This window comes from Ranitomeya imitator, chromosome 2 (genome assembly GCF_032444005.1).
Source record: "Ranitomeya imitator isolate aRanImi1 chromosome 2, aRanImi1.pri, whole genome shotgun sequence".
NCBI lineage: Eukaryota > Metazoa > Chordata > Amphibia > Anura > Dendrobatidae > Ranitomeya > Ranitomeya imitator.
The window spans coordinates 196,996,363-197,020,583 of record NC_091283.1 but is presented as its reverse complement, the minus strand read 5'-3'; the positions used below and the strand labels follow the sequence as shown (position 1 = coordinate 197,020,583).

At 45.2% G+C, this 24,221-nt stretch overlaps 1 protein-coding gene across 3 annotated transcripts in view; it reads left to right on the top strand.

Annotated features, from left to right (window-relative positions):
• Positions 1 to 24,221, top strand: part of DENND1A (DENN domain containing 1A) — a 1,020,433-nt gene that overhangs the window by 464,880 nt on the left and 531,332 nt on the right. For all 3 annotated transcript variants that reach the window (XM_069748456.1, XM_069748457.1, XM_069748455.1), the window contains exon 10: positions 21,891 to 21,991. In XM_069748456.1, coding sequence (XP_069604557.1) covers positions 21,891 to 21,991 — 101 coding nt within the window. The remainder of the gene's footprint in view (positions 1 to 21,890; positions 21,992 to 24,221) is intronic.

Here is a 24,221-nt window from a genome sequence, read left to right as displayed (position 1 = left end):
GGTCCTGGGGAAGCTTCAAATATCGCTGATGGTTCTGCATACGGCTGGAGTGTACGAGCGAACGGCGGATGTGCGAGCAAAGTCTTTGCACCTTCAGAAGCAGGGCGGGTAACCCCGGATAACTTTTCAGGAAGCACTGCACCACCAGGTTCAAGGTGTGAGCCAGGCAAGGAATGTGTTTCAGTTGTGAAAGGGCTATGGCAGCCATAAAATTCCTTCCGTTATCACTAACTACCTTGCCTGCCTCAAGATGTCCACTGCCCAGCCATGACTTAGTTTCTGTAGCGTTGCTGACTAGCTTCATTGTGAGCGGGTGCAACAACTTTACGGGACGTTTGGTAGTTAGTCCAGGCTTGCAAGTGCATGGTGGTTAAATGTCTACGCATGCAACTTGTATTTAAATTTTTGACATTCTGACCTCTGCTAAAGGTCCTTGAGCATTTCTTATAGATCACTTTACACCGATCATTCGGATCTTGGTTAAAAAATTGCCAGACTTCACTCTTCCTACTATCAAATACCTTTTCAGGCATTGCACACTGAGCTACTTTAACCGGATTGCCACGCTGTCCTACAACTGTTTTTGGTTTTGACACACGTTTTTGGCCAGATATGGGCCTGCCAGATGAAAGCTGTTGCGATGTTGATGCCTGCTGCGGCTCCTTCTCCTCCGCTTCAGAGCTATTGCCAGCGGCACCCTGTTCCCCCAATGGCTGCTAATCGGGGTCAACAACTGGTTCATCTATCACCTCCTCTTCTATGTCCTGTGCACCTTCCTCTATGTCAACCGTGTAAGCCAGTGCTATAGCATTTAGGACGGGGCACCATAGTCTCATCAGGGTCAGATTCTGGCTCAGTACACTACGAGGGCAATGTTGTGATCTGAGTCAATGGAACAACATAATAATCTAGCTGTGGCTGTGCATCTGTGCACTCCATGTCCGATTCATCTTGTAATGGGCATGGCCTGTTAACAATTTCCCTTTCTAACCCAGGCACGGTATGTGTAAAGAGCTCCATGGAGTAACCTGTTGTGTTGCCTAACGCATCCTTCTCTGTTGTTCTGGGTGAAGGACACGAGGAAGCGACTTTTTCCAGACTGGGAGCATCCACTGACGACGCGCTGCTTTTAAATTTTGCACTTTCCGACGAGGAGGCGAAAGAGCTAGAGACAGAGTCAGCAAGGAAAGCCAAAACTTGTTCCTGCTGCTCCGGCTTTGAAAGCGGTTTTCCTACTCCCAGAAAACGGAGGCCTTGTGTAGCCAGACGATGACGCTGGCTCAACTCGAGACTTAGGTGCTATATTGCTTTTCCCACGACCACCTGATGCTCCACCACCACTACCATCATTACCAGCTGGCAATGACCGCCCACGGCCACGACCTCTTGCACCAGACTTCCTCATTCTTGGAAAAATGTAACCAAACTAACAAACGTTATATGGTACTGTAAAACCAGTTAGAAGGTGTACGTAAACTTGTAGTGAATTTAAATCTCCCTTTATAGGTGTGTGAGACTGCTGGGAAAATCAGGCCCACTGTATTACACTACACAGTTTCTGTGTCAGAAAGTGGCCGACAGGTATGCCACAAACCATACAGGACTGACGCAGATGCTTTTAGTGGCAATAGAAATATCCCTTAATAGGTGTGGGAGACTGCTGGGAAAATCAGGCCCACTGTATTACACTACACAGTTTCTGTGTCTGAAAGTGGCTGACAGATATGTCACAAACCAAACAGGACTGACGCAGATGCACTTAGTGGCAATAGAAATTTCCCTTTATAGGTGTGGGAGACTGCTGGGAAAATCAGGCCCACTGTATTACATAGTAACATAGTTAGTAAGGCCGAAAAAAGACATTTGTCCATCCAGTTCAGCCTATATTCCATCATAATAAATCCCCAGATCTACGTCCTTCTACAGAACCTAATAATTGTATGATACAATATTGTTCTGCTCCAGGAAGACATCCAGGCCTCTCTTGAACCCCTCGACTGAGTTCGCCATCACCACCTCCTCAGGCAAGCAATTCCAGATTCTCACTGCCCTAACAGTAAAGAATCCTCTTCTATGTTGGTGGAAAAACCTTCTCTCCTCCAGACGCAAAGAATGCCCCCTTGTGCCCGTCACCTTCCTTGGTATAAACAGATCCTCAGCGAGATATTTGTATTGTCCCCTTATATACTTATACATGGTTATTAGATCGCCCCTCAGTCGTCTTTTTTCTAGACTAAATAATCCTAATTTCGCTAATCTATCTGGGTATTGTAGTTCTCCCATCCCCTTTATTAATTTTGTTGCCCTCCTTTGTACTCTCTCTAGTTCCATTATATCCTTCCTGAGCACCGGTGCCCAAAACTGGACACAGTACTCCATGTGCGGTCTAACTAGGGATTTGTACAGAGGCAGTATAATGCTCTCATCATGTGTATCCAGACCTCTTTTAATGCTCCCCATGATCCTGTTTGCCTTGGCAGCTGCTGCCTGGCACTGGCTGCTCCAGGTAAGTTTATCATTAACTAGGATCCCCAAGTCCTTCTCCCTGTCAGATTTACCCAGTGGTAAAACTACACAGCTTCAGTGGCAGACAGTGGCTGACAGATATGCCACAAACAGGACTGACGCAGATGCACTTAGTGGCAATAGAAATTTCCCTTAATAGGTGTGGGAGGCTGCTGGGAAAATCATGCCCACTGTATTACACTACACGGCTTCAGTGGCAGACAGTGGCTAGCAGATATATATATATATATATATATATATATATATATATATATATATATATAATGGACTGTGCTACAATAACAATCTCCCTACAATGATCTCAGGACAAGTATGGCAGCCAGCAGTAAAAAGGACTGCTGCACACAAAAGTGTGGACAAACAAAGAAACAAGAGAACTGTGCAGAAAGAAGCAACAGGATTTTTGTTTTGAAAAAAGCAGTTGGTTTGCACAGCGGCGTACAAACAGCAATGCAGCTATCAGGGAACCTTATAAGCTACAGAGCTGATGCACAGAAATCTAGCCTCCACTGTCCCTGCAAAGAAAAGGTGGTGTTGGACAGTGGAAATCGCTACAGCACAAGCGGTTTGGGGGTTTATATTCCCTCCCTAACAATATCCCTGCTTCTGACGAAGCTGCAGCAACCTCTCCCTATGCTCAGATTGGCAGAAGTAAGATGGCGGTCGGCGTGCACGCCCCTTTATAGCCCTTGTGACGCCGCTGAAAGCAAGCCAATCACTGTAATGCCCTTCTCTAAGATGGTGGGGACTGAGACCTATGTAATCACGCTGCCCACACTCTGCGTCCTCCTTCATTGGCTGAGAAATGGCGCTGAACACGTCATATGAAACGTGACTTTGGCGCGAAGATCGCCGACCGCATGGCCAATCCCACACTGGAATCGGCTCGGGTTTCACGAAACCCGAATTTGCCGAAAGTCGGCGATTTATGAAATTGACTGATCCGTTTCGCTCAACCCTACTGGTAACTATTTGATCTCCGTGACCTTCTTCAGAAGTGGTTTGGTTGACCGATTACCATCAATAGTCCACCATGCAGCAGCACAAAAAACCCTTAGTATGGCCGCCTTGGGAAGGAGAGTCTTCACCTCTTGGTCCTAGTGATTAGTGGAGACTAAATTGGGCAAACCCCATTCCAATGGGAGATTGGTGACAGTAGTCTCAGTATTCCATCAAAGTTTGTGACGAGATAACCTGTTTGAAGATATCCTAATATTTGTTTTTAAATGTCAGATCCCCGATATTCAGCTGCTTGCCACCGATACCTGATGTTCTTCATGATGCCACTTGCTACTAATAGCCACACATAAGGGACCTGACCGGTTCCAGTGAAAGGGAATCTGTCTGCTGGTTTTTGCTATGTAATCTGTCATACACGTGGATCGTGGACCCACTGTGCTGAGCTTACCTAGGAGGGGCGTAGCTTAGTGGCTACCAGGTTTTTGCCGGAGCTTTATATTGTAGAGTTAGACTTCAGCTGCCTGTAGCCGCCAGGTTCCTCTTCTACGCCCCAGGGGTCAGGATCACAGATATTGACATGGGCTTGAGTCTCAGACAGGACAGGATTCCGACACTGGACAGACAACACTAGTTCTAGGTCACTGGGCAAAACAAATACAGACTCAGAGTCACAGGCAGAACTGGATACTGGAACAGGTACTGACAGTACGGACTCAAGAATGCTAACCAGGACAGACACTGGGGCAGATTCTAGTACAGCCGCAGCCGATTACATGTTTGGGTACTGTGGGAGCGGTTTCGCGCTCAGGTATCGGTGGTGCGGCTTCAGGCTTGGGTACCGCGAGGGCGGCTTCTGGGTTCAGGTACCATGAGAGTGATGTCAGGCTCAGGTACCACACGAGCAGTGTGAGGCTGAGGTACCGCAGGCGCGGCGTTGGGCTCTGATATCACATGTGCGGTGTCAAGGTTTAGGTTCTGCAGGAGCAATGTCAAGCTCAGGTACCACCGCAGCGGCGTCAGGGTTCAGGTTCCACAAGAGTGGTGTCAGGATTCAGGTACCACAGGTGTGGCTTCAGGATTCAGATTCCACAAGAGTGGTGTCAGGATTTAGGTACCACAGGTGTGGCTTCAGGATTCAGGTACTACAGGTGTGGCTTCAGGGTTCAGGTACCACAGGTGTGGCTTCAGGATTCAGGTTCCACAGGTGTGGCTTCAGGATTCATGTACCACAGGTGTGGCTTCAGGGTTCAGGTACCACAGGTGTGGCTTCAGGATTCAGGTACACAGGTGTGGCTTCAGGATTCAGGTACCACAAGTGTGGCTTCTGGATTTAGGTACCACGGGTGTGGCTTCAGGGTTCAGGTACCGCAGTTAGGCAGCAGGGAGCCGGCTGTCAATAATCATGATATTGGCAGGTACGCCCCAATATCACAGCAGAGCGGAAGAGAAGACAAGCCCTGTCGACATGATGTCTGCGGCAGCCGCTGATCTGCCAGCAGGAGGTGTCTGTGACCGCTGTATACTGGCAGAGATCTGCGCCTGGCACAATGGGCAAGTAGTCTCAGGGCCTTGTCCTGGGTATTCTCTTTAACTAGACAAGTGGAAAATTATATCTCACCTTTGTTTCTTACTTATAGATGGCCACCTTCAAGTTGGGAAGAAGTTAAAGGCTGAAATAATAGTTTAGAAGAATAAAGGGGCTTGACAATAAATAAAAAAAATAAAATAAAATGGAGTCATTGCAACACGATGTAAAAGCGCTCAGACCTGTAACTAACAAGTGTTCCCATTAGTGCGCCAAACCTCTTTTCAGTTACTTCTCTTGGAGGTGGAGAACCTAATTTTGTTCCATGCGGTTTCAAGTCTAAGAATGGCTAAATGTCTGTTGTATGGTAAGGAAGATATTTATCTGCCATTCTCACCTTTACATTGAGAAATGAATGAGAAATTTCTGTCGAATATATTGTTCCGCTGAAGAAAGCTGGATGAAAGGAGCTGGGAAATTTGCATTTGTATCTGCTGGAGGATGGAGCAAGGCAGGTTCTTTTCTCTGAGCTTTTGATCTTTTTTTTCTCCGCGCTTTCTGAAAAACGCTCATTTGCAGATCTTTTGGCCTCGCGCTCTCCTGATGTCAACCATAGTTCTAGACTTCGCCGTGTCCTCCTGACCTTATTGTCGGGTACAGAAGAATGTAAGCAGCAGCGCCATGTTCTGATCTTCCACTATGTTTTCTCTTTTCTTCTTTAATTATATTACATTTTTCTTCTCCGATAACGCTAACAAAATTCCTGGTTCGTCATAATTTATGCTGGAGATTTATTGGAAGTCGGTTGATATGATTTATTCTATGCTCATTTTTACTTTTGACAACAGCATAATTCTTATATAATTCTCTTTACTTGTCCTTTATTCTATAGTGTTAGCCTGTATCTGGTTATCCATTCGTTGTTGGTTAATTGCTTGACCCTTAATGTAATTCCAATTACTATTTCTTGGTTAACTTGTCTGCCGGTGGCTAACACGCAAGGCTTTATAGACGAACTATTACACCCACTTACAACTTTTACCTTCTACTGCATTAATTCCATATTAATTAATGTTCTGTAAAAGGGAATAAGCATTATAATTGCTAACACTTTCTAGTACATCTGCATTCTCGGCAAACGTCTCGTAGTAATCTTCTACTCTACCAACCTAATTCTTCACTTTTGCTTACATTTATGCGCTATGTACGTTGGCTTCATCATACATAGGAGGTCCAGATTGGTGGATTATAACAAAAGTGCGACCATTTAGGAGCAGTCCGAGAGGTGGCTGTACCGACCAATTCGGAAAAGGGTTGTCAAGATGAGACCAGCCCAGTAGAGGTTCGGCAATGATTTCATGTATGCATTTTGTATCTGTGGACAATATTAGATGATTTTATATGCAGAATTAATTAAAACGCCAAGACTATATGTTGTACATAAATATTTAAAAAATTGTATCGCATATAACAAGAATGTATCCCAATACAGGGAAGCCTTTTTGAGAAGACCACCCATCTTGTAACCAAATTTTTGAATTCCTTAATCTGTATATATTGGGGTCTTGCTTGATAGATCGGCCCCCTAGCGTTTTTTTATTGGTGGTTTTTAAAGAGATTTAACTCAGAGGTGTGCATGTCGTTAGTGCAAAATGTGTGGCCCAAGAGGTTAGAAGGCCCACTACTATCTCCACAGTAGGTAGACGAATTTTGACGAATGAATGGATTACAAAAGGCCTTTATATTGTTTTTGCACAGGGGCCCCTCTTCTGTTTGACCGCACCTGGTGTTAGGGTTATATATGACAACACCAAAAGAGGCATTATGAGATTGCAAACCTAGGTGATCAGATGTCCTGCTATTAAAAACTAGACCATAAGACCAAAGTGATCATTCGCCCCCAAATTAGCTTCATTTTGGTCATTTACGCATTAAAGGTACCATCACACATAACGATTTCTTTAACGATATCGTTGCTTTTTGTGACGTAGCAACGATATCGTTAACAAAATCGTTCTGTGTGACAGCGACCAACGATCAGGCCCCTGCTGGGAGATCGTTGGTCGCTGGGAATGATCAGGACCTTTTTTTTGGTCGCTGATCACCCGCTGTCATCGCTGAATCGGCGTGTGTGACGTCGATCCAGCGATGTGTTCACTGGTAACCAGGGTAAATATCGGGTTACTAAGCGCAGGGCCGCGCTTAGTAACCCGTTGTTTACCCTGGTTACCATTGTAAAAGTAAAAAAAACCTAACAGTACATACTTACATTCCCGGTGTCTGTCACGTCCCCCGCCGTCAGCTTCCCGCACTGACTGTGAGCGCTGGCCGTAAAGCACAGCAGTGACGTCACCGCTGTGCTCTGCTTTACGGCCGGCTGGCGCTGACACAGCGTAACGTGTTTCGAACACAACTTGGACATCCTTTGTCAAAGGATTTCTTACTGTCCATACTTCGGCAGCTTGATGGTGAGGACCCCTATTTGTATATTGTGACAATTGCTGGATACGACAATGATATTCTTGCAGTCCTGTGCAAGTGTCAGATGATGACCCACATCCCACGAGCTCAGCCATTCTACATCTGTAGGCGAACAGATGTTCTGCATATTCCATTACTTGCAGATATTTCATTGAAACAGACGGCTTTTAAAATGCGATTTCCCGAGCATCATCTCTCACTTGTCATCGTTCCAGGTTTGCATTTTTTAGTATTTCCCATCACCTAGGTGTTGGAGACAGTGTCGTCTTTCCTACAGCCAGAGTTAATTGTGATGCCTTTTGGATAGTTGCGGATAATGTTTCAGTGTCAATGCACGCCGCGTGTTTTGTTGCGTCCGCTCCAACGGAGGAGTCTAACCTCCATTCAACAAGGTAATTAATGCCTTTCAAGTTGTCTCACACAGACAACTTTTGGCAGAATCCATTCATAATGTTTTGAACGTTGAGCTTTAAACACTAGACAATATGTCATCCGGCTGAATGAAAAACTGAATAGCGTCGCCGATTTTCTAAATTTACAAATGACAGATTATTAGAGAAACCCGTAATTTTGCAGATTGGGTTCATTTTTACATTGGCAGAGCTGCCGGATGAAAGCGAGATTTCGCACTACTCCCGGTGGAAAAATAAGCCGGGTACAGATGTGTATTATCACAGCCAAGCATAGGGCACCCAACGGTCATGGAATTTAGGTCTGGTAATGTGTTCTCCTGATAAGGGGAGGTCAGAAGTTAAGTGGTGTGAAGTTGTACAGAATGGATATTAGATGGGTCAAGTGGGTGTTTTGTGTCTGCGATTTTCATGTCTCATGTTCATGCACTTCGTAGTCTTTATGGACACATCTAATTTATAAGGCATTGATAAAACCTATAGCTGGCTATCAGGAGGTCTTCAGGGGGTATCATTAATGGTGGAACTGTTGACTTCTCATGGGTTCGATATTGGTCATCACTTGGCCCTGGAGAAGATTAAGTAGGCGTCCTTGGCCTCACAAATTCCTCACTTACTCATTTCTCTTCTAGAAGACAGTGACCTAATTTTGTCTGGAACATATCTGTGACACGTCTCATCCATAAAAGCGTCTGTTTATTATTTGTTTTTATTTTTTTTTATATTACCAATTGGTTCATTATAATCATTCATATACACAAGCCAAGCAATCCTGCCGCTCGATGGCTCGAGTGAATCACCGTGTCACAGGGGGCTGATGCTATGTGGGTGACTGATGATCAGGCACATATACCAATGTAGTCACTGAATACAAAAATAATTGGCTTTCTTGGGAGGCAAAATTCACATTTATTAGCTTATTTATCCATTTTAGACTCTCTAATTTATAGACCTGAAACTCCATGCTCATCGGAAAAGATGAGGCCGAGCGCATACGCTGGCCATTTGTTGGAGTTTTAGATCCCGATTTGTTAGAAAACATTTTTGTTTGGTAGATTCTTTAGATAAATATTTTGGAGATGAAATATATTTTGTTTCTGATATGCTACGGTTAATAATATCTTAAAGTATTCTACTGCCTTCATTATCATCCCTTTTAAAAGGGAATCTGATAGCAGATGTTCGCTATGTAATCTTAGAGCAACATGATGTAGGGGCTGAGATTCTGATTCCACTGATTTCACTTGTTGTGCTGCATGATGTCATTTTGATACAATCACTTTTTTTGTGTTGTAGGTCTACCAGTTCTCGGAATGCTGGGTTATATATAACCCCGCCCACACCACTGATTGGCTGCTTTCTGTACATTATGCATAGGTGGAATCAGTGGGCGGGGTACACAGCAGTTGACTAGGAGGCACAAGACACCTAGTCCTGTAGTAATATCATATTTTATTGAAACAGGAACACACATCCCAGTAAGTGACACGTCGCTGGAATCAGTACCTCTGCCCCTATATCATGTTGTGCTCAGATAATATAGTAAAAACCTGCTGACAGATTCCCTTTAAGGCTGCGTGTCCACGATCAGGATGGCCGGCGGTATCGTCGGAGCGGCTTTGCCGCTCTGCACTAAGCCCCGCCCCCTTCTGGGACGCGATGATGCCGGATGTGTTCACAGCACACATCCGGCATCATCGCACCCATCGCATAGGGCCCTGTGCTATATCTTGCGGCGACGCAGCGTCGCCGCAAGATATACGGACTTGCTGCGATCTGAAAAGACGCGCAGCATGTCCGGAGTCGCAGGGCCGCCGCGTGCGTGTTACCACGCATAGTGGAGACGGGATTTCATTAAATCCCCTCCACTATGCTGTAACATCTGGACGCTGCGTGTCTGACGCTGCGGCTCTATGCAGCGTCAGACACGCAGCGTTTCCTGCACGTGGAAACATACCCTAAGACATCCTTTTTTCATTTTTTGTCAATTTTTGCCCCATCTTTTCAGCAAAAATTGCTGCAGTCAGATGTTTTCTCAAAGTCAGGGACATATTAATCGAAATAAATACACTGTTTTTATCATTTACTTTTTTTCTTACTTGATTTTGTTATGTATAGGTTTTTTTTTTTTTTTTTCAAACAGTTTGTATGATTTCTCTTATAGAAATCCTTTTTTTTCCTCTTGTTTTTTGTTGTTGCATTTTTGACGGCACAAATCATGTAAATGAGAGGAATCCTAGAATCACATTACCTATGAAGCTCAATGTTAAAATGTCAGATAATAGGATCCCTGATCTTAGCTCATCTTCTTCCTCCCTTTTGTATTGGAGAAAGTCAATACAAGATTACTTCTTCATATCTTTAGCAAAAACTCGCTGTCTCATTGCATTTCGCTGGATGCTGACTTCCCCTCCATCTATTTTTTATTTATACACTGGGATCCAAGAAGTAATATTTCTCCTTATGGAGAGTGACATGTCTGACATGCCAGTGTAAGGAGACTTATAGGCCATGCAATGCTTCTCTGGGAAATTAAATAAGAAAATTGCCTCTTCAGAGAAGGAGAAAACTAGAACTCTAGTGCCACCTATTGGAAGTAGAAATCCTAAAGGTCAATATCGACCCTTTAACAAGTCTTGCCACATGACTTGGGGTAAAAGCCAAACCAGAGTCTCAATTTGCAGACACTGTGTTTTGGGGCGCTGCCCCTCATCAGTGCAAAGTGTGAGATCTGGTGAGATCTGGTTTGGCAAGGTGAAAGGCTTCTGACAGGGATCCAAGTGGCAGTGGTTCTCCTTGTGAAGAGATACATTCCAAGACTGGCATGCCAATGTGAGGAGTCTTTTAAGTCTTGCAATGCTCCTCTTGGAAATTAAATATGCTAATTATTTCTTCAGATAGGAAGAGACCTAGAACTCTAATGCTACCTATTGGAAGTAGAAATCCTAAAAGTCAATATTAACCCTTTAATGAGCCTTGTCAAATCACTTTGGAAAAAGCATTTAATTTCTCAGAGGAGCGTTGCAAGGCTTAAAAGCCTTCTCACATTGGCATGCCAGTCTTGGCATGTCACTCTCCAAAAGGAGAAACCTTATTCCTTGGATCCCGGTCAGAAGCCTCTCACCCAGCCAAACCAGATCTCACGCTTTGTAACCTGAAACACAATGTCTGCAAATTGAGATTTTGGTTTGGCTTTTATCCCAAGTCACGTGACAAGGTTCGTTAAAGGGTCGACATTGACTGTAAGGATTGCTACTTCCAATAGGTGGAACTAGAGTTGAAGCGCTTAGTAACCCGATGTTTACCCTGGTTACCATCCTAAAAGTTAAAAAAAAAAAACCGCTTCATACTTACCTTCCGCTGTCTGTCCCTGGCGCTCTGCTTCTCTGTACTGGCTGTGAGCACAGCGGCCGGAAAGCAGAGCAGTGACGTCACCGCTCTGCTTTCCGGCCGCTGTGCTCACAGTGAGTGCAGGAAAGCACAGCGCCGGGGACAGACAGCGGAAGGTAAGTATGAAGCGTTTGTTTTTTTTACTTTTAGGATGGTAACCAGGGTAAACATCGGGTTACTAAGCGCGGCCCTGCGCTTAGTAACCCGATGTTTACCCTGGTTACCAGCGAAGACATCGCTGAATCGGCGTCACACACGCCGATTCAGCGATGTCAGCGGGAGATCCAGCGACGAAATAAAGTTCTGGCCTTCTAGCCCCGACCAACGACATCACAGCAGGATTCTGATCACTGCTGCCTGTCAAACTGAACGATATCGCTAGCCAGGACGCTGCAACGTCACAGATCACTAGCGATATCGTTTAGTGTGAAGGTACCTTAAGCTTTGCAGGACACAGCAGGATAAAATCCTGCTCTTGGGATGTTTCAGCAAGGCTGGAATTGGGCAGGATAGTCTTGGTGAAGGACGTATTAATCAAGCCACATACAATGTTATCCTGGAAAAACAGTTGATTCCTTCTGCTCAGGCAATGTTCCCCAACTCTGAGGACTGGTTTTTCCAGTAGGACAATGTGCCATGCCACACACCTAGGTCAATAATGGTGTGGATGAAGGACCATCACATTAAATTCCTGTCCATGGTGTGACAAAACACTCTGGGATCGCCTTTGCTGGGGTCAAAGGACACGTGGTTTGTGCATTGAATCTGAGGCGTACAGCAGGTTTCTGAGCAGGCTGACCTCAGGTCAGATTTATTAACGTGAAAGCAACACAAAAAACAAAACATAAAAATAAATCCTAGCCTGTCCGGCACTAACTAAACAAATACGTTGCTATCTCAACAACTGGGGGGCTTCTCCCACCCAGCTAACATCACACAGATCTTGAGCAGAGCTCTTCACTCACGTTTGTCTCACACAGGCAGGCAATCTGTGTGCCCCAGGCAGACACTGGAAACACCCAGCTGGTCATCTTTTATTCCTGCAACCATTAACCCATTAGCACCCTGAAGATACTGAGTGGCCTAATTCACATAGGACAAACACCTGGGCGAGATATATCTGCCTCCAACTACCACACCAGCATGAGTCTTACATATCCCCCCCCCTTGCTCAGACCACTCCGGTCGAGCAAGAACACTTTTGAAACAGTGCACTCGGGATAGGGCATCGGCGTTCCCCATCTGTACCCCAGGTCGGTGCTCCACCGTAAAAGAGTAAGCCTGCAGGGCAAGGAACCACCGGGTTACCCGACTATTACGGTCCTTGTGGAGGTGCATCCACTTGAGAGGGGCATGGTCTGTGACCAGCCTAAACTTCCTACCAGCCAGGTAATACTTGAGGGAGTCGAGAGCCCATTTAATGGCTAGGCACTCTTTTTCAACCACCGCATACCTCTGCTCATGTACATTCAGTTTCCGACTGAGATAGAGGACCGGGTGTTCGACTCCGTCCCTCACCTGGGAAAGTACAGCTCCGACACCAGTATCAGAGGCATCAGTTTGTACCACAAACTCGCTGCTGAAATCAGGAGTCACTAGTACGGGCTGAGAGCACAAAGCCCGTTTCAGGCTGTGGAAGGCCTCTTCAGCAGCTGAGGTCCATTTTACCATGACGGAACCCTTCCCCTTGGTAAGATCCGTCAAGGGAGTAGCCATGGCTGCAAAATTGGGTATGAAGCGGCGATAATAGCCGGCAATCCCCAGGAAAGCCTGCATTTGTTTCTTGTTCACTGGTTGTGGCCAGCCCTGAATTGCCTGTATTTTGTCGATCTGGGGTTTAACCACTCCTCGGCCAATCACGTAGCCCAAGTATCGGGTTTCTTCAAGCCCGATGTGGCATTTCTTGGGGTTTGCCGTTAAACTTGCATCTTGCAGGTCATCAATCACCGCTTGTACCTTCTGGAGATGAGTTTCCCAGTCCATGCTGTAAATTACGATGTCATCCACGTAGGCAGAAGCGTACTGTCTGTGAGGCCTCAAGACTCGATCCATCAATCTCTGGAACGTTGCGGGAGCTCCGTGAAGTCCAAACGGCATATAGACATACTGGAACAGACCTTCCGGTGTAGCAAATGCCGTCTTCTCTCTGGTCGCCTCGGCCAGAGGAATCTGCCAGTACCCCTTTGTTAAATCCAGGGTCGTAATGTATCGGGCTTTACCAAGCCGGTCGATCAACTCATCGACCCGGGGCATAGGGTACGCATCAAATTTAGAAACTGCATTCAGTTTCCTAAAGTCATTACAAAACCGGATGGAGCCATCCGGTTTAGGTATCAACACAATTGGACTGGACCAGGCGCTGTGCGACTCCTCAATGACTCCTAAGTCCAACATTGCCATCACTTCCGGGGAGACGGCTTCACGGCGGGCTTCCGGAATCCGGTAGGGCTTCACATGAACAGTGACGCCAGGCTCTGTGACAATCTCATGTTTCACCAACTTAGTCCGGCCAGGTTTTTCGGAGAAAAACTGTCGGTTCTGTAACAAAAATTGCTTAACCTCAGATTTTTGTCGTTCTGAGAGAGTCTCAGCAACCTGCACCTCTGGTACAGTAGGTGAACAAACCGGACGGGGCAGATCCGCCGTTAGGGCAGAGCGGTCTTTCCAGGATTTTATCAGATTCACATGATAAATCTGTTCCGGTTTTCTCTTACCCGGCTGGTACACTTTATAGTTCACTTCACCAACTCTTTCTCGGACCTCAAATGGGCCCTGCCATTTCGCCAGGAATTTACTATCCACCGTAGGGATTAGGACCAACACCCTATCGCCGGGTGCAAATGTACGGACCTTAGCGCCTCTATCATAACTTTGCCTCTGGGCTCCCTGGGCCTGTAAAATATGGTCCCTAACAATGGGCATGACAGCGGCAATACGATCCTGCATTTGTGTTACATGGTCGATCACCGTTTTAAAGGGAGTGACTTGACCTTCCCAGGTTTCTTTTGCGACGTCCAGCAGTCCCCGGGGACGACGGGCGTACAACAGTTCGAAAGGCGAAAACCCTGTGGAAGACTGGGGAACTTCCCTAATGGCAAACAGCAAATAGGGTAACAAGTAATCCCAGTTCTTCCCATCTTTGTCTATCGCCTTCCGGAGCATCTGTTTTAAGGTTTTGTTGAAGCGCTCAACCAGGCCATCTGTTTGAGGGTGATAGACAGACGTACGCAACGGGTCTATTTGTAAGAGCCTGCAGAGCTCCTTCATTACCCTCGACATAAAGGGAGTCCCCTGGTCGGTGAGTATCTGTTTTGGAATTCCCACCCGACTAAACACTTGTACCAATTCCTTGGCGATCGTCTTGGTAGCTGTGTTACGCAAAGGGACGGCTTCCGGGTAACGAGTGGCATAGTCCATGATGACGAGGATATGTTGGTGCCCACGTGCGGATCGGGGAAGGGGCCCAACCAAATCCATCCCAATTCTCTCAAAAGGGACCCCGATGATAGGAAGGGGCACCAAAGGGCTACGGAACTGAGATTTAGGGGCCACGATTTGGCACTCTGGACAGGACTCACAATAGTTACGCACATCACAATGTATTCCAGGCCACACAAAACAATGCAATATCCTTTCTGTGGTTTTCTGTACCCCCAGATGTCCCCCCATTATATGTCCGTGGGCCAAATCCAGTACCTTCCGCCGATAAGGTTTGGGTACCACTAACCGTTGCACTGTGTCTTCCCCTTTTTTCTCTACCTGGTAGAGCAAATCATTTTCAAGAACCATATACGGGTACGCTAGCCTAGTGTCAGGTTCTACGGGTACCCCATCTATCATTTTTACATTTTTCCTAGCCGGAGTTAGGGTAGGATCTTTCATTTGCTCGCTGTGGAAGTCATCCACCTGGACTCCCAAATCTGGCAGGCAGGGTGCCAGATGGCTGTCTGCCTCCGCCTCTCGCTGAGGTTCCTCAGTTTCCTCTGTTTCCCCCGCCATGACGGAGAAGGGGTACTGAAGGTTAGATTCACCAACCTCCCTAGCAACATCTTCCTGTGGGGTCTCCTCTAGGGACTCGGGACCTCCAGATGGCATGGGAGAAGATTCACGGGTACAGCTACCGTGAAGGAGCAACTGATTCTCCCACAACTGCCAGAAATAGGGAAAATCCCTGACCAGGATTACATCCTGTAACAATGCGGGGACGAGTCCCACTTTGTGCTGCACTGACCCACAGGGAGTAGAAATCCATATGACCGCTGTTAAGTACGAGCGGGTGTCACCATGCACACACGTCACAGAAAACTTGTCAGACGGACCAGATGGAAGTGCCACCAGACTAGCTTTCACCAGAGTCACCACACTTCCAGAGTCTAGTAATGCCACAACATTTTTCCCATCAACAGATAATTCACACAGGTGTTTCACTGTATCATTTTGACCCGCATTCACACTCACTAGCTGTGTAACCAAAGACATGCGTTTTCTAGAGTCTATAACGTCGCACTGCATGGGTTCAGCGGTAACAGGACAGTTCGCAGAAACATGACCCTTCTCATGGCAGCGGAAACACCTAACAGGTCCCCTACTGAGACCACCGTCCAATACTCTTGGTCTCGGAGTGCGAGCAGTCCCGGACTCCTCCCCCACAGTTTTAAGCGATTTTCCTTCACCCGTGGTCCCTGGAACAGTCTTACCGGTTCCACGAGGAGGAGGCACAGACCGGGGGCTGGCGGTGTCGTCGGGAAGTCCTTCTGCCACGGAATAACGCTCGACCAACTCCACAAGTTGATCCGCTGTCGTGGGATTTCCTTGGCTTACCCACCTTTTCAGCGCTGGGGGTAGTACTCTCAGGTACTTGTCCAGGACAACCCGCTGGATTATTTCGGGTATTGTCAGTACCTCGGGTTGCAGCCATTTCTTTGTCAAGTAGATCAGGTCGAACATCTGAGACCGCGCCGGTTTATCTTGCTGGTATGTCCACTGATGTACCCTCTGTGCACGGACAGCCGTCGTCACACCCAGCCGGGCCAGGATCTCAGCTTTCAGCTTCTCAAAGTCCTGAGCGACCTCCGGGTCCAAATCATGGTAAGCTTTTTGGGCCTCGCCGGAGAGAAACGGGGCAATCAAATCGGCCCATCGTGCCTTCGGCCACTTCTGTCTCAATGCCGTCCGCTCAAACGTTGTCAGGTATGCCTCGACGTCATCTTCTGCAGTCAGCTTTTGCCAGTATCGACTCACATGGATCCTTCTGGATTCTGCTTCCGGGTCAGCGTCAGGCATGCTCACCAGGCGCTGCGCCACCTGTTGGAGAAGTTGGCGGTCTGCAACCGTCATGTCCAGTAACTCCTTCAGCTGTGCGGCCATCAAGCGATTAGCTTCGTGCTGTGCGGCAGTGGCCTGCTGCTGTACGGCAGTGGACTGTACTAAGGCTTTCACCACGTCGTCCATGCTGTCGCCTGTGCCACGGTATGCCCGCATTCTCCACCACAATGTGACAAAACACTCTGGGATCACCTTTGCTGGGGTCAAAGGACACGTGGTTTGTGCATTGAATCTGAGGCGTACAGCAGGTTTCTGAGCAGGCTGACCTCAGGTCAGATTTATTAATGTGAAAGCAACACAAAAAACAAAACATAAAAATAAATCCTAGCCTGTCCGGCACTAACTAAACATATACGTTGCTATCTCAACAACTGGGGGGCTTCTCCCACCCAGCTAACATCACACAGATCTTGAGCAGAGCTTTTCATTCACGTTTGTCTCACACAGGCAGGCAATCTTTGTGCCCCAGGCAGACACTGGAAACACCCAGCTGGTCATCTTTTATTCCTGCAACCATTAACCCATTAGCACCCTGAAGATACTGAGTGGCCTAATTCACATAGGACAAACACCTGGGCGAGATATATCTGCCTCCAACTACCACACCAGCATGAGTCTTACAATGGCCAGTCCCAATCTCCAGACCTGAACCCCATTGAAAACCTCTGGAATGTAATCAAGAGGAAGATGGATAGTCACAAGCCATCAAACAAAGAAGTGCTGCTTAAATGTCTGTACCAGGAGTGGCATAAGGTCATCCAAAAGCAGTGTGAAAGACTGGTGGAAAGCATGCCAAGACGCATGAAAGCTGTAATTACAAATCATAGTTATTCCACAAAATATTGATTTCTGAACTCTTTCTAAACATTAGTATTGTTGTTTCTAAAATGATTATGAACTTGTTTTTTTCTTTTTTGCTTTATTTGGGCTCTGCAAGCAATGCATTTTTTTGTTATTTTGACCATTTCTCATTTTCAGAAAATTAATACAAAATGTATTGCTTGGAACCTGTTATGAACAGGTAATTCAGAACCACAATGGACCTTGAAGTTCAGAGCACACAAGGTGACCTGACATTTACCAAAAACATAGGACAAGCTCTGAGACGTGGAAACTCTGCTGACCGCAATCCCTAATCCTAACACACCACACTAGAGGTAGCCGTGGATTGCGCCTAACGCTCCCTATGCAACTCGGCACAGCCTGAGAAACTAACTAGCCCTGAAGATAGAAAAATAAGCCTACCTTGCCTCAGAGAAATTCCCCAAAGGAAAAGGCAGCCCCCCACATATAATGACTGTGAGTAAAGATGAAATACAAACACAGAGATGAAATAGATTTAACAAAGTGAGGCCCGACTTACTGAATAGACCGAGGATAGGAAAGATAGCTTTGCGGTCAACACAAAAACCTACAAACAACCATGCAGAGGGGCAAAAAGACCCTCCGCACCGACTAACGGTACGGAGGTGCTCCCTCTGCGTCTCAGAGCTTCCAGCAAGCAAGAAAAAACCAATATAGCAAGCTGGACAGAAAATATAGCAAACAAAAATAACACAAGCAGAACTTAGCTTATGCAGGATAGAGAGGCCACAGGAACGATCCAGGAGGAAGCAAGACCAATACTAGAACATTGACTGGAGGCCAGGATCAAAGCACCAGGTGGAGTTAAATAGAGCAGCACCTAACGACTTAACCTCATCACCTGAGGAAGGAAACTCAGAAGCCGCAGTACCACTCTCATCCACCAAAGGAAGCTTATAGACAGAACCAGCCGCAGTACCACTCACGACCACAGGAGGGAGCTTGGCCACAGAATTCACAACAGGAACCATGGTGGACCATGTATATAGATGCACCTAAATAAAATGGGAATGGTTGGTGATATCAACTTCCTGTTTGTGGCAATTTAGTATATGGGAAGGGGGAAATCTTTTCAAGATTAATGGTGACCATAGCGGCCATTTGAAGTCGGCCATTTTGGATCCAACTTTATTTTTTCAATGGGAAGAGGATCATGTGACACATCAAACTTATTGAGAATTTCACAAGAAAAACAATGGTGTGTTGGGTTTTAACGTAAGTTTATTCCTTCATGAGTTTTTTTACAAGTTTATGACTACTTATAAAATGTGTTCAAAGTGCTGCCCATTGTTTTGGATTGTTAATGCAACCCTCTTCTCCCACTCTTGACACACTGATAGCAACACTGCAGAAGAAATTCTAGCACAGGCTTCCAGAATCCGTTGTTTCAGGTGCTGCACATCTCGTATCTTCACAGCATAGACAATTGCCTTCAGATGACCCCAAAGATAAAAGTCTAAGGGGGTCAGATCGGGAGACCTTGGTGGCCATTCAACTGGCCCACAACGACCCATCCACTTTCCAGGAAACTGTTCATGTAGGAATGCTTGGACCTGACACCCATAATATGGTGGGGCAATTGTCTATGCTGTGAAGATACGAGATGTGCAGCATCTGAAACAACAGATACTGGAAGCCTGTGCTAGTATTTCTTCTGCGGTGTTGCTATCAGTGTGTCAAGAGCGGGAGAAGAGGGTTGCATTGAAAATCCAACACAATGGGCAGCACTTTACACACATTTTATAAGTGGTCATAAACTTGTAAATAACTCATGAAAAAATAAAGTTACATTGAAACCAAGAACACCATTGTTTTTTTTTTGTGAAATTCTCAATAAGTGTTTGATGTGTGACATGACCCTCGGCCCATTGAAAAAAATAAAGTTGGATCCAAAATGGCCGACTTCAAAATGGCCGCCATGGTCACCACCCATCTTGAAAAGTTTTCCCCCTCGCATATACTAATGTGCCACAAACAAGAAGTTGATATCACCAACCATTCCCATTTTATTTAGGTGCATCCATATAAATGGCCCACCCTGTATATATCGCAACTATGGATTTGCAACCAGAAAAGGCAGGTACTAAAACATGTTAAATACATTAGAAAATGCATATAAAATGCTCTTATTTTTGCAAGCATTTTTTGATCCAGAGGATTAAAAAGATGCGGAAAATGGTTTGTAATGGTGGCCTGATTCAAGGTGACAGAGAGGACATCAAGACAAGCGATAATTGTAATAGCTCTCGTTACCTTCCACCTTCCCGAGAGTCAGAAATAGAAATTCCAAATGGTTTGCTCTTCAGATGAGCTCATATATTTCTGTATAATTTTTTTTTTCTTGTACTTTACTGTGATACCGTGAAGAGCAATTGTCTTGTGTAGATAGGCAGATTGTGTTAAAGAGACATACCCGATGTGCAGACAAGAATCTGGTGGGCTGCCAGTCGACGTAAGATGTGTGCCACGCTCTGCATGGTTCATCAGAAAGAACAAGCTGCATTATTTTAACTCAAACTGTGCTCAGCGGAAGGCAAGACCTTGTAACTGGAAGCTTCCCAACTCTGCAGACGCAGCTCCTTCTATTATGAGCGCATGATCATACACACGTAAACTGTTTGCTTAATTTGTCACTTCACTGATCTAACACAGATACAATGAATAAAGTATAATACGACGAGGCTCTCACCCTATCCCACTGAGCTGTCCAACCCGGTCAGACCATGTGCGTGCTACAAATGTAATGTACGAGATGGGATATTCTCCAACTCACAGACCTATAGGAATTCACTAACTTGGACCTTTCTTTATTGGATGCTAATAGGTAGATGTACATGTAGTCGAAAATGGGGCAATCAATTTTTCAGACGGATACAGGCATCAATTTTTGCAGTTTTAAAGCTATCGACTAAAAGAACCTAAAACGCCTCCTATTGATTACAATTGGTAATCTTTTTGGTCATTCATACAGCCACAGATTTTAGGGTTTGACAACGAGACTCGTTACTTACTGAAGTGGTCTTTTCACATCTTATTGAATGGGTCTGATTTGTCTACCTCTGATTATCTCTCCTACAAATATATTTTGGGTTTTACTGCCCTCAAAACCCCAGTGTGAACATACCTTACACTGGGCGAGCTTCAATACGACAGGCACACTGGGTCAGACAAGGATTACTCTATAGAACAGTTATTGAGTAATAGGCAAAGTAACTCACAACAAACAAACCAGAGACCCATTGGCAGACAACACTGTTTTGGGGTACTTGCCCCTAATTTGGTACTGATTGGCTGAATGAGATACCAACGATGCAGCTAAGGGGCAATACTGACCCAAACTGAAGATACCCATACCCATACCCAACTCGGTATGGAAATCTATTTTCAAAGCATTCCTTTGTTGGAAAGAAAATGCTTATACCAACCAAAGCCAAGACCTATCTGAAGACAACTGGGCCAGTTCCACAAGACGCCATGCTACGCCAGTCTTGCTGTAGTACAAGACACCAAATTCAGTATGAAGCACCATCCGCTTAATGCATTTGGCTCTTCTTCCGAATGGTATGTGTCTCCATGCACCAGAAATGTTACTCCAGTCGGGGATTGGAGTAGCATTTCTGTCATACAAAACGCTGGCATTTTTAATTAATTGATTGGACAGTCGTTGCCACACTCCTACCCAGAATCTAAGAGAAAAACAAAAAGAGCAAATGCCTTGCAGTAAGTGAATAAACAGTAATAGTACATGTAAAAATATGGGGTTAACTAACATTAGTTAACACTGTTTTGATAAAGTGTTAAAGCCATCCCATCGCAAAAATGTCTACCCCAATCGGGACCGTTTGTGGGGGTAAAAAAAATAGCTGATGCCGCATATGTAGATTCCTCATATCCATCATGGCACCTGTAATTTTATAATCTGATATCAGTGTGATCAGAACCTTATGGACTAATATAGAAGTTACAAAGTAGAAATGATTTGGAAAAAATAATAATTTTTACTTTTTATACTTTGCACTGAGGAGGGGCAACACCCCTAAACAAGTTTCTGCAAATTGAGATTGTGGTTTGACTTTTTTCCCAAGTCATGCAGCAAGGCTTGTTGAGATTTAGGATTGCTACTTTAAAAAGGTGGCGTGAGTTTTAGTCTTCTTCCTCGCTAAAGAGGCAATTTTCATAGTTAATTTCTCAGTGGAGCATTGCATGGCCTATAAGTCTCCTCACACTGCCATGTCAGGCATGTCACTCTACACAAGAAGAAACGTTACCCCTTATTTTTGTAAATTACATGGAAAAGAGTATTTTGAGCATTTGTCCTTTATACACTTTTTTGAGCTGTCACAGAGTTGCTTTATATTATTGTTATTGCTGTCATCAGTTTTCATGCTAAAATGTTCCTTTTCTTGCAGCTGACTGCCTGCATCCATGGATCATCTGCTATGTTATTCCCAATGTACTGGCAACATGTTTACATCCCCGTTCTTCCTCCACACCTGTTGGACTACTGCTGGTGAGTCTGCAGTTCTAGAGATCCCAGGTCTACAAAGGTTTTTCAGGAATGTGTTTTTGCAAGTCACCGGATTTTACAATTTAGACTGCATACATTATTAACAGGGGCGTCTACTATTTGGACAACCCCTTTTTAAGTAAAATAGACCTCCTTGTAAAATAAACATGAAACATACTCACCTTCCGCACCAGCGCCGGGTCTAATGGGGCTGTTGTGACATTGTTATGCCATGTAAGCCCTGCAGCCAATCAGCAGCCGCTATTGGGCTGGTGCACTGTCAATTCCTTTGGATGAACTGCGGACAAGTGGAAGAAGTGAGAGTGTAGCGGCCCGATTGTAGCCGCTGATTGGCAGCAGGGCTCACATAGCATAATAATGTCACACTAATCCCGGGACATCAGAGCGGGTGGTGAGTATACGTCGTCTTTATTATTTAAGGGGGTCTACTCAATTTAAAAAAAGGGGTTGACATTTCCTTTAAATAGAACTGTATGACCTGTTAAAACTGGTGTATTTATTGAGAATATAAGACTGCCTTTATAGTCCTGATATGAAGATGAAAATGAAGAGTTATGGAATGAAATAGCTCACAAGTCCACGTGTATTTAATCTCCGCTTATCGATCCTGACTGACAGCTGCAACATGGAGGAAGGACACTGAGGAGCTGTCAATCAGACAAGGTGGGTTTAGATTGATTTAAACTTTGATACAGCCAATGGGACATGGATTATTGCAGTTAATTTACCAGCCTCATCTGGTCTAAGATATCTATTTATTGATATATGCAGTTTACATTGTGAAATCTGGTGAATGATCTGCTTTAAAGAGGTATTTGGAATGTTGGAAAACATCATGGGAAATTCAGAGGACAGGCTCGGAGTCCGGGTCAATTCATGAACTTTTGCTGCTGCTGTCGGGACATAACAGTTGATAAGCTATCCTTCAATATGAGATCGGTGGGGGTGCGAAACCCGGGACCCATGCAGCGGCTGGATATAAGCAATGGATGGGGCGGGAATTCTGTTGTTTCAAGCAAGTAGTAGGTAAACTACAGCTACTGTATTCCAACCCCATACATCGCCTACCTCTTACCAGTGCGGGAGCAGATTTCTGCTGATTGGTGGGGGTGTCCGATGTGGGACCACCACCAATTTTACATTCATGACCTATTTATATTATCAAGTGATAAAGTGATAATCCCCTACAAACACAGTTAATTTACGGTACATTTCCAATGTTAATTTTCTACATCGCCCGGAGGAAAAAGTCACTCTTTACAAGTACAATAATACAAAGTACATTAATCCACAGAGGGCAGAAAAAAAAACATTCTGAGATCAGATGAAATATTAACAATTAAAAATTTCCACAAATTCTTCTATATAAAACTGGAAACCGATGCTCACCCCTTCATTCCCCCTTGCCAATTTAGGGCTGTAGCCCTGGTGTTGTTCTTCAGTATCAATTTATATAATTCACGCCACCCCTGCGACCAATCAGTGACCTCGGTGTGACATCTATGCATATAGATGATTGGCTGCAGCAGTCAACAAAATAATGTATAGCACATGATCGCTGCATAGCCTGGTCTTTTCTACGTAGTAATATATGATGCGAAACCTGGACGTTAAAGAAACAAGACAGGAAGAATCGATGCCTCGAAATGTGCTTCAGAAGGATGTTATCAATTCCATGGATGGCATGAGAAAGAAACCAGTAATTTTGGAACAAATCAGGCCAAACATGTCACTCGAAGCAAGGGTCACCAAGCTACAACTTTCTGACTTTGGACACATCATACGAAGAGAGAGCAATCAAAGGACATCATGGTGGGAAGAATAGAAGAAGCATGGTGAAGACCAGCAACCCAATGGCTTGATACTATCAAGATGACGGCGGAGAAGACCCTGGTGGACCTATCTAGGCTGCCACAAGATTGATCTTCCTTCAGAGCGTTCATCCATCAAGTTGCCATGGCTGGAAATGGAGCTTAATAATATCACATGATCACTGCAGGAAGTAGAGACCGACTATGACCACCGGCGCAGTTTTAGACTACCAACGTTTGGCAAATTCTGTGGACAATACTCGCAATATGAATTAACCGGCACTGCAGATTTTGATATCCGCAGCTTGTCAAATGGTAAGATGTCAAGACTTATTTCCATCATTTTTATGCAACGAATTCCGCAACGGTGTTTATCGCTGCCGATTTTCATTGCGGCATTT